The following is a 12,456-nucleotide window of genomic DNA, read 5'->3' as shown; positions in this document are numbered from 1 at the left end:
ATGTATATTCTGTTGATTTGGGGTGGAGAGTTCTGTAGATGTCTATTAGGTCTGCTTGGTGCAGAGCTGAGTTCAAGTCCTGGATATCCTTGTTAATCTTCTGTCTTGTAGATCTGTCTAATATTGACAGTGGGGTGTTAAAGTCTCCCATTATTATTGTGTGGGAGTCTAAGTCTCTTTGTAGGTCTCTAAGGATTTGTTTTATGAATCTGGGTGCTCCTGTATTAGATGCATATATATTTAGGATAGTTAGCTCTTCTTGTTGAATTGATCCCTTTACCATTATGTAATGGCCTTCTCTGTCTCTTTTGATCTTTGTTGGTTTAAAGTCTGTTTTATCAGAGACTAGGATTGCAACCCCCTACTTTTTTTTTTGTTTTCCATTTGCTTGGTAAATCTTCCTCCATCGCTTTATTTTGAGCCTATGTGTGTCTCTGCACATGAGATGGGTCTCCTGAATACAGCACACTGATGGGTCTTGACTCTTTATCCAATCTGCCAGTCTGTGTCTTTTAATTGGGGCATTTAGCCTATTTACATTTAAGGTTAGTATTGTTATGTGTGAATTTGATCCTGTCATTATGATGTTAGCTGGTTATTTTGCATTGATGGTCTTTACAATTTGGCATGTTTTTGCAGTGGCTGGTACCGGTTGTTCCTTTCCATGTTTAGTGCTTCCTTCAGGAGCTCTTTTAGGGCAGGCCTGGTGGTGATAAAATCTCTCAGCAGTTGCTTGTCTGTAAAGGATTTTATTTCTCCTTCACTTATGAAGCTTAGTTTAGCTGGATATGAAATTCTGGGTTGAAAATTCTTTTCTTTAAGAATATTGAATATTGGCCCCCACTCTCTTCTGGCTTGTAGGGTTTCTGCCAAGAGATCCGCTGTTAGTCTGATGGGCTTCCCTTTGCGGGTAACCTGACCTTTCTCTCTGTCTGCCCTTAGCATTTTTTCCTTCATTTCCAACTTGGTGAATCTGACAATTATGTGTCTTGGGGTTGCTCTTCTTGAGGAGTAACTTTGTGGTGTTCTCTGTATTTCCTGAATTTTAATGTTGGCCTGTCTTGCTAGGTTGGGAACGTTCTCCTGGTTAATATCCTGCAGAGTGTTTTCCAACTTGGTTCCATTCTCCCCATCACTTTCAGGTACAGCAGTCAAACGTAGATTTGGTCTTTTCACATAATTCCATATTTCTTGGAGGCTTTGTTCGTTTCTTTTTATTCTTTTTTCTCTAAACTTCTCGTTTCATTTCATTAATTTGATCTTCAATCACTGATACCTTTTCTTCCACTTGATCGAATCGGCTGCTGAAGCTTGTGCATGCATCACGTAGTTCTAGTGCCATGGTTTTCAGCTCCTTCTGGTTATTTAAGGTCTTCTCTACACTGTTTATTCTAGTTAGCCAATCATCTAATCTTCTGTTCAAGATTTTTAGCTTCCTTGAGATGGGTTCGAACATCCTCCTTTAGCTCGGCGAAGTTTGTTATTACTGACTTTCTGAAGCCTACTTCTGTCAAATTGTCAAAGCAACAGTGGTGCTGGGAAAACTGGCTAGCCATATGTAGAAAGCTGAAACTGGATCCCTTCCTTACACCTTATACAAAAATTAATTCAAGATGGATTAAAGACTTAAATGTTAGACCTAAAACCATAAAAACCCTAGAAGAAAACCTAGGCAGTACCACTCAGGACATAGGCATGGGCAAAGACTTCATGTCTAAAACACCAAAAGCAATGGCAACAAAAGCCAAAATAGACAAATGGGATCTAATTATACTAAGGAGCTTCTGCATGGCAAAAGAAACTACCATCAGAGTGTACAGGCAACCTACAGAATGGGAGAAAATTTTTGCAGTATACCCATCTGATAAAGGGCTAATATCCAGAATCTACAAAGAACTTAAACAAATTTACAAGAAAAAGATCAAACAACCCCATCAAAGAGTGGGCAAAGGATATGAGCAGACACTTTTCAAAAGAAGACATTTATGCAGCCAACAGACACATGAAAAAATGCTCATCATCACTGGTCATCAGAGAAATGCAAATCAAAACCACAGTGAGATACCATCTCACACCTGTTAGAATGGCCATCATTAAAAAGTCAGGAAACAACAGGTACTGGAGAGGATGTGGAGAAATAGGAACACTTTTATACTGTTGGTGGGACTGTAAACTAGTTCAACCATTGTGGAAGACAGTGTGGCAATTCCTCAAAGATCTAGAACTAGAAATACCATTTGACACAGTGATTCCATTACTGGGTATATACCCAAAGGATTATAAATCATGCTACTATAAAGACACATGCACATGTATGTTTATTATGGCACTATTCACAATAGCAAAGACTTGGAACCAACCCAAATGTCCAACAAGATGATAGACTGGATTAAGAAAATGTGGCACATATACACCATGGAATACTATGCTGCCACAAAAAAGGATGAGTTCATGTCCTTTGTAGTGACATGGATGAAGCTGGAAACCATCATTCTGAGCAAACTATCGCAAGGGCAGAAAACCAAACACTGCACGTTGTCACTCGTAGGTGGGAACTGAACAATGAGAACACACGGACACAGGGTGGGGAACATCACACTCCGGGGCCTGTTGTGGGGTTGGGGGATGGGGGAAGGATAGCATTAGGAGAAATACCTAATGTAAATGATGAATTAATGGGTGCAGCAAACCAACACAGTACATATATACATATGTAACAAACCTGCACGTTGTGCACATGCACCCTAGTACTTAAAAGTATAATTAAAAAAAAAGAAAAACTAGGAAAACTAACCCAAAAGCTAGCAGAAGAAAATAAATTACTAAAATAAGAGCAGAACTGAGTGAACTTGAAAGTCAAAAATATATGCAAAGAATCAACAAAACCAAAACTTGGTTTTTTGAAAAGATAAACAAGATTGATAGACTACTAGCTAGACTAAGAAAGAAAAAAAGGGAGAATATACAAATAAGCACAATCAAAATCACTAAATGTGGCATTACAGCTGATCCCACAGAAATACAAAGGATCCTAAGAGATGTTTATGAACATTTCTGTGTACAAGAACTAGAAAATTTAGAGAATGTGGATAAATTCCTGGAAGCACACAACCTCTCAAGATTGAATCAGGAAGAAATTGAATCCCTGAACAGATCAATATTGATTTCAAAAATTAAATAAGTAATAAAAAACCTACTAACAAACAAAAGCCATGGGCCAAAAGAATTCACAGCCAAATTCTACGAGATATACAAAGAAGAGCTGTTAACAATTATACTGATTCTATTCCAAAAAATCAAGGAGGAAAGACTCCTCCCTAACACACTCTTGGAAGCCAGCATCACTGTGATACCAAAACCTGGCAGAGACACATTGTTAAAAGAAATCTATAGGCCAATTTTCCTGATGAACATAGATTTAAAAAGCCTTAATAAAATATTAGAAAACTGAATCTAGTAGCACATCAAAATGCTAATTCACCATGATCAAGTAGGCTTCATTCCTGGGATGCAAGGTTGATTGAACACATACTAATTAATCAATGTGATTCACCACATATAAGGAATTAAAAACAAAAACTGTGTGATCATCTCAATAGATGTGATAAAAGCCTTCAATAATATCCAATATCCCTTCATGATAAAAAGTCTCAACAGAGTCACCAGCAAAAGAACGTACTTCAAAATAACAAGAGCCATCTATGACAGCCAACATCATACTGAATGGGCATAAGCTGGAACCATTTCCCTTGAGTACTAGAACAAAACATGGATGCCCACTCTGACCACTGCTATTCAAAATAGTATGAGAAGTCCTTTTCAGAGCAAGCAGACAAGAGAAAGAAACAAAAGGCATCCAAATAAAAGAAGTCTTACTTCTGTCTTCACTGATGTTATGATTTTATGCTTAGAAAACCCTAGTTTTATTTTTATTTTTTTGAGGAACCTCCATAATGTTTCCTATATCACTGTACTAATTTACCTTCCTACCAGAAGTGTGCAAGGGTTCACTTTTTTCCACATCTTCTCCAAAACTTGTTGTTGTTCATATTTCTTATAAGTCAATCTAACAGGCGTGAGATAATATCTCATTGGGATTTTAATTTGCACTTCCTTTATAATTAATGACTTTGGGCATCAGTCTGTTTTCAGTTCCTAGAAGCCCTTAGGTATTATTTCTTTTTTGCTCTTCCCCAAATCACCAGAAGATAGAAGTGGCCCTTGAAATAGACAAGAAAACACAATTTATGTTTCAGAGATAATCACAGAAAATGTAGTAAATATTATAGTCTATTCTTTTCGAGCTGGGTGAATTGTAGAAATAACATTTTCTATAAACACCACTGGGAAGATCTCTAAGCAACTAATCATAGAGTCATTTGAATCGTACTGGAAGTCCCACTTATTCTGAGAGAAGTAATTGCAGTACATATAGGTGCTATGCCAGGATTCCTCTCTAGCATGAAGCTTCCTGCAGCTGCCACATACAAATAACACATCCTAGAATGCCAGTCAGGAAGCTTAAGGGGAAGCTTAAGGAAAGCTTATTCCTAAGCTAACTATTCCATCCCAGAGCATCTCATTTAGTATAATACATAGAATCTTATAGAAAATCAAATCCATCCAGTAGAATGTTTTATCTTTCATAACAAGAAGATCTGAAATGAGGAAAATATTTCCTCTATGCCTCCATTTTCCCATCTGTAAAAAAGGAGATAATGATAATACCTAACCAATACAGTTGTTGTAACATTTATGAGATAATATATTTAATGCATGTCAGAGCAGACCTTAGGACCTCGTAAGTCTTCAGTAAATCTTAGCTATTATTAATAAATTTAATTAGGATTATGTTAATATAGTTATGTATTTCTAATTTCATTAATCATATTCACCAACTCTTCTTGTATTTGGCAGTAGAGAGTCAGTTTAAAACTCATCACTTTCAAGAGCGCACTTTTCCAAATTATGTTTTATTAGTAATATTTCACCTTTCTTTGCAGGATGTTTCCCCAGCTTGATTCAGGAACATTTGACTTTTATTTATATATAGATATACACACATATGTGCATACATACATATAGATGTATACATATGTGCATGTATACATGTATGTATGTATGCACATATGTGTATATGTACTTATATATTATATATATACTTATATATGTATGTATATATATACACACATATATATAGCATAACATGCTTTTCTCTTTGCAGCTTTGAGCTGCTGGCAAGCTCACTGATAAATTTAATAGTATTAAAATGAAGTGTCACCTCCATTTCTGGGCATCCTGCCCATTCATACTGTAAACAGTGTCCAACAAAGTCATAGAAACTTGACTTTAGATTCAAGCTAAGTATTAAAATGAAAATGACTATAATAACTCATTCTAGTTGTGTTCCTTGAATTCTTACTTTTGCACACTAGTATAACAATAGTGAGATATTCTACAATTCTTATTTTTAAAAGAGTTTTATTTGTTAATCATTTTACTGCATGTTTGCTGGTGATAGTGATGGGTGAGCCTTTTGAATATTTTCAATCTCCAAATAGGGGATTCTCATAATTGATAAACAAAATCCTTTAACATATTAATATATATGTAAGAGCAAAATGAATATAGTTAAACTATATATAGGCAACTATGGAGTTATTAAACAATAATGATTTAATAATGTTTAATACTATTATTTTTGTTTAATTATGGTTTTTAATCAGTTCATATTTGCCTATATATTTATCAGCATCATTGTTCTTTTTTTTGCATCATTAGTCTTGCAGGTAGGATGATTTTTACTTTCTCAAATGTTGCAGTATGAATCCTATTCTATGACCTATATTTCATTGCAGTAATTTTGTTTTTATTTGATTTAATCTACTGTTAGGCTCATCCATTGATTTCTTAATTTTATTTATTCAGATTTTTATTTGTGAATGCTCCATTAGTCAAATTTTATATAATTTATTGTTCCATGGCAAAATTATAAATTTTGAACATAGTACATATGGTTAGTTTAAAACCTGTGTCTTACAACTATAATACCTGGGATCCCTGAGTGTCTATTTTTATTGCTTATTGTTGCTTTTCATTTGCATTAATCTTGACCAATAGTGGTGTTAATTTTCTCCATAAAATATTTGTTTCTTTGCTGGTAACTTCAGGATACACTAGCTCTATCATACCCATTACTTATGAGGAAACTAAGGAACAGAAAAGTCAAGTAACTTTTATAATGTCATGCAATAAGTGGAAGAGCCATATTTTGAGCAGTGGTAGTCTATTTCTTGCCCAGTGGAATGTATTTTCTTCTGTGTGAACTTCCTATCTACCAAAGTGGGTAACTGCGATTCAAAATGGCCTCGGGTACTTATTTGTCAATCTAAGCAAGTGATACATCTGTGACTCTCATTGCTAACAATTAGACAATGTGGTATAAGATATTTAATAAATTATAGACAGCAAGAATAGTGGTAATTTTTAACTTCATTAAAAGTCAGTATGCATCACAACCTTGTGCAATATTACTAGGAATTAGAGATTGCAGTATCTTATTTAAAGAACTATGGGCTTTATCTTTAAAATGAAAATCCCTGCTTATTAAGCCAATGTGCAGGATTTGCCCTTCTAAGCATTAAAATACAAATACTGAGAAAATGTGTGTACATTATTTTTGTATATACATGTGTGATAAACATTTGAAATCTATCTTGGAAACTATTATAGACCTTATTATCTCCAATTTATATCATGCAAAATTGAGCTCAGTGAGTTTAGATAGCTTGCCATACTCACTCAGCTAGTAGGTGATGGGTTTAATTAAATTCAATCTCTATTCTGTTTCTCAAGATCCTATCTATTCATAATCTAATACTTCAGATTTGACGGTTGCAACATTAGCTAATTATGTGTGTTTAAAAGAGATGCTGGAAATCTATGATAATATTTAACAAATCTTTTTTGACTAACAAATGGTAGCCTAGTGAAGTGTATTATGGAGTTTCTTACTTAGTTGATTTTAATAGAGTTTAATTTAGTCATTGAATTGAACATGTTTTTTTTTCCCCATACTATAACATTTTGAGACTGTTTTTAATTTAAAGTCTTTTTCTCATAGGGATGTATATAAAATGCAATTCTACTCATCAACCTCGCCACCCCAAAAGTTTTCCAGACAGAATGACTTTTCCAAATATAGTAAGACCATTTGTGATGTGCTGCTCCATTTGAGTGGAAAAATGCCACCTGGAATTAATTCAAGTCAATCTTTACCTGTAGATAACCATGAAAAAAGGGTAATTCAACTCCATTTACAACATTCCTCACTTCTGGACTTTCTCAAGTAAGTGCCTGGATGTGCTCATATAAGCATGTAACTCTGGCTTGGATAGTTAGATAAATGAGCAGATAGATAGACTTTGATATTATTTTTCCTTTTAACCAAATACACACACACACACACACACACACACACACACATATATATGTCTGGTAAAGTATATATATCTCACACATTTTGAAAAATATATAATGCTTAATAGCCAATAAGCATTTTATGATGTATTGGATTTTTAATCTAAGGCAATCATACTTTATCATGCATCAAAATCACTGAGAGGGTCTGTTAAAACAACAGTTTACTGACCCTTACCCATTGAGTTTTTCAAAGTTAATTTTCATTTATAACAAGTTTCAAGGTGATGCTGATAATTCGGATCCATTACCTCATTTAGAAAATCCTGGTCTACAGCAAATATATAAATCCATTTAGTTAAAAAGGGATGAAACCAACAAGCTTTATTTCTCAGACTATTATTAGTATCATCTCAATTTATGGGTACTGTGGACTTTTAGTCTGCATATGTAAAGTCTTTTAGTATTAAAATAATAGGCAGGCGAAAGGAATTTTAAATGGTTGATGCAAAAGATAGGAAAAATAATTGTCATAATATCTGTGTTCCTCTGCAAAGATTAAATGGCAAGTCGCCAAGAAATGGAAAAACAATGTACATTTACATTCTGAGAAGAGTACTGGTGAATTTACATTGCTTCTTTAGCCTGCGCTTGCAACATCCATGTACACTGAAACATCCCACATCCATAGGCAGTAATTTATTTAGCATTGAGTTGAACATGTTATTACTCCCTCTTCCATGCTCCTATACAATTAAAATGGCATTTGTTACTTGTAATTATTTATGTAATATGGTTAATATATTTTTAGATATATTATTGTGATTTTCTCTTTTGCTTGTTTATGGAATCTGCTCCATAGTTGCTCAGAGATGTTCATCTATCCTAGCAGGAATAGAGATGGAGGGCAAGAAGAATACTCTTATAGCAGGAATACAAATTAAAGATTTGACATTCAGTTTTTTATTTCCAAATCAGGATTTTTGAGTCCCTAGTGATACTATGTATTAAAACTTTGACATGTTACTTAAAATATTTTCTTTCATTTCTTAGGCTCTCAATATCGTGGTAATAAGGCAAGATTGGCTTGCTTCCTTGTGGATTACAAGGTAGCTAGAAGTTTCTAAATCACTTAAGGTGACTGAATCAAGATCCAGGCAGCTTGTCATATCGGTTTCTGTGTTGGGATGTTAGAGGGGCCCCACTGGAGAGGCAGAAGAGTGGCAGTTGTCTGGCCCTGATGCCACAATAGGAATGACAAATATATGAGGACTAGGGAGTGGCTGAGTCAGTTATAGGAGACTTCTTGGTCCTTGACGGGCCTATGGGCAGACACAGAAGATCCCCATCTCAGACATCAGCAGCATATGCCCACATGACACAGACATTTCAGGCCGAGAAGAGGCACAGCAAAAAAAGAACAAGTATCCAGAAATGCAGCCACCGACCTTCATGTACAAATATAGGAGTCCCTCTGCCTATCTCGTGTAAGCCCAAATCCAGCATGGATGATCCTAATTCTGAGAGTTCTTATACAGTTTGAGGAACCCTTCTATATAAAATCGCAAATGAAAAATATAAATATTAGGTACATGGCTTTAGAAGGTAATCATGAAAGTAAAAAACCTGAAGTTAAAACGGTATTTATTTGACAATGAGTCCACCATTTCTCAGGTGCCACCTGCCATGGATAGGTGGGGGTGAAATTTTGACTGTTAATCACAAATAACAGAATTTCTGTAAAGAGATTCTTTGGGTAGAAGACCTAAAGATACATGGAGATGCAATTTTGCATTTTCTCTGTATCCTTCTGCACTCAATCTCAATAGGAGAATGAGAACATATATTAGTTAAGGAAATAACACAGCTATGTGGAATTTTGTAAATCACTTTCAACTCCACTGACTTATCCCTGAGTCAGTGAATCCCACAAATCTGTGAGCATCTTAAGGGCAGAAACCACATCTCATTCATCTGGAATTTCTAACATCCAGGATCACTGGGAGCATGGAATGGGGCCGATGTTCATTACATATTTATTTTTTAACATTTTCTTTCACAGAGATTTACCTTTTGAATTTGTGTGGTATAATGAATAAAACATGGAAATTGCATTGCAGGACATTTATATAAGAATGAAGAAAATGCTGTGAAATATAAAAAGTGGCAAAAGAAAGGGTAAAAAATTTGCATTTCAGGAAGGAGAATGTAACAAATGAGAGGGTCAAGTTGGAGCAAACAACGTAAATTTTTTTCTCAGAGTTCTGGATGCTAGAAGTCGAAGATCAAGGTATTGTCAAGGTTGGTTTCTTCCGAGGCTTCTCTGTTTGCTGGCAGATAAACTCTTCTTGCTGTGTCCTCACGTGGTTTTTCTTCTGTGTACTATTTCCCTGTTGTCTTGCTGTGTATTCAAATTTCATCTTCTTATAAAGACACAAGCCAAACTGGATTTGGTACCGCTCTAATTACATCATTTTACGTTAGTTATCTTTTTAAAGACCCTGACTCCAAATACAGTCACATTCTGAAGCACTGAAATTTAGAGTTTCAACATATGAACTTTGTGGAGGGGTATAATTTAGACCATAGCAATACCATATGTGTTACATTATGAAACAATATTCTGTAATTGGATGTTATATTTTATAATAAATTTTGTATGGATATATTTGCAGTAATATATTTCTTGGCATTTGTGTCTGGTATGGACTGAATTGTGCCCCATCCCAAATTCATATTTTGAAATCCTAACCTCCAATGTGATTTTATTTGGAGATAAGGCCTTTAAGGATGTTATTAAGGTTAAATGTAGGGCCCTAATCCAATAGGATGGATGTCCTTTAAAGAAGAGGAAGAGATGCCAGATCTCTTTCTCTCTCTCTCCTCTCTCTCTCTCTCTCTCTCTCTGTTTCTCATTGTAGAGAAAATGTTATGTGAGTACACAGTGGGCAGATGGCCATCTACAAGCCAGGAAAAGAGGCCTCACCTAAAACCAAATTTTTGGCACCTTGATCTTGAACTTACAGAATCCAGAATGGTGAAAGAATAAATGTCTTGTTTGAGCCACTTATCCTTTGCTATTTTCTTATGGCAGCTTGAGCTTACCAATATCATATCTAACATCCTTTGATACAATTTCAGTTGTTTATAGTTATTATCATTTTGTGATATAATTAATTTTCATTGAAAATAATAAAATTTTTAAAAATTTATAATTTGTGTAGTATAAAACTAAAACAGATGCAGAATATCAACATCTTCTGCCGTACAGTGTAACTAAAAAGTAGACCATCAGAAGAATATAAAGCTATTATAACTCTTATTTTTAAATTCCATTGAGTTTTAAAATAAATAGTTAATTCACCAGAATAAATACACTTAGAAAAAGCAACTCACATCCCCTTATATGTAAATTTAGTTCCACTTGTGATTTTCACTTTTATCCTTAAAAATTTTATATCCTGGGCTGGGTGCGGTGGCTCACGCATGTAATCCCAGCACTTTGGGAGGCTGAGGCGAGTGGATCACACATGGTCAGGAGTTTGAAACCAGCCTGGCCAACATGGTGAAACCCCATCTCTACTAAAAACACAAAAAATTAGCTGAGCCCTGTGGTGGGTGCCAGTAATCCCAACTACTCGGGAGGCTGAGGCAGGAGAATCACTTGAACCTGGGAGGCAGAGGTTGCAGTGAGCCAAGATTGCACCGCTGTACTCCAGCCTGGGCAACAAGAGCGAAACTCCATCTCAAAAAATAAAAAAAAGGAAAAAAGAAAATAAAAAATTAAAGTGTTATATCCTTCTCACTTATGCATGACCATTATAGTATCTTATTTAATGGAATTGCATCTAAGAATGAAAATATTTCAAAGAAACAATCCAAGAAGTAATCCTGGAAGGGTGCACTGAACTGGGTTGAAGGAACATGGCTTTTGAATCATGCAGATATAGGCTTATATTCGAACTCTTCTGTACTCCTGTGACCTTGCACAAGTTACTTACCTGTTTTAGCTCTAAGTTCAATATGTACAATTAAGGGTGATAATTCCATAACTAACTTGGTTGTTAGAAGAATTACATCAGGGAAATAACTAACGGATGCTAGGCTTAAAATTGGAGTGGCAGAATAATCTGTACAACAAACCGCCATGATACAAGTTTGCCTATGTAACAAACCTGCATATGTACTATTGAACTTAAAATTTAAAAAAAAATTAGAAATAATATAATGTGAATCATATGACATATAGTAGATTGTTACTGTTATTGTTGTTAAATGAAATGAATTATGGCCTAAGGCTTTCACATGCTTAGATATTTCCTTAAACTATTCCAATATAGTAACCACTAGTGAAACTGATTCTTGTGATATCACTATCACTGAAATGGAATATTTATTTTAAAAATCCATTTTATGAGTAATAAATGTCTTGTTGACATAAAAATGTCAGAAAGCCAGTATTTATCAATTATATCCTCACATTTATTAGATTGAATGGAAACTTCATTTAAATTTTAATAAGTTTATAATAGAAAGCACATAGCTTTTAATTTTACCACTTCCTACTTTTGGTCCTCAATAATTGATTCAATAAGGTAAGTGCTCTAATTCAATAAGTGCGAAACCTGAATGCATTTTTTTCAGAAAGTTAGTTTTACTCTGAAAATGTAATAAATATTAACTGTGAGCAAAAGAAGGAGGCTTACATACTTAAGTCAATCCTGATTGTATGTATATAATGGAAATCAAACAACTTTGTGACAGCATCATTAAACTCTATGGAACTTGCAATCGTTGTGTTATTCTTGTAGAATTGTTTTTGGCACAGCTCCCAGTAGTGTTGACATTAACATGGGCCATTTGTGTTATGACATTTTATGATGTGAGGATGCAGGTATGGAAGTATAATTTTGACATTAAAGCCACGCCATTCAGATTTATTTGCTCTTTATCTGCAAATACATGCCTATCAGGATATGTTGACTGTGATAAAATGACTTAACATTTAGAAAGTGACAGTATGGTTAATAAAATTGG

At 34.7% G+C, this 12,456-nt stretch overlaps 1 protein-coding gene across 1 annotated transcript in view; it reads left to right on the top strand.

Annotated features, from left to right (window-relative positions):
• The window catches only part of LOC115833214 (cilia- and flagella-associated protein 47-like), a 46,230-nt gene that overhangs the window by 12,981 nt on the left and 20,793 nt on the right, over nt 1-12,456 (top strand). The window contains 1 exon segment of the mRNA XM_030806507.1: nt 7,124-7,348. Coding sequence (XP_030662367.1) covers nt 7,124-7,348 — 225 coding nt within the window.

This window comes from Nomascus leucogenys, chromosome X (assembly GCF_006542625.1).
Source record: "Nomascus leucogenys isolate Asia chromosome X, Asia_NLE_v1, whole genome shotgun sequence".
NCBI classification, from domain to species: domain Eukaryota; kingdom Metazoa; phylum Chordata; class Mammalia; order Primates; family Hylobatidae; genus Nomascus; species Nomascus leucogenys.
The sequence above is the reverse complement of the archived record's forward strand: the minus strand, read 5'-3'. Positions and strand labels throughout refer to the sequence as shown.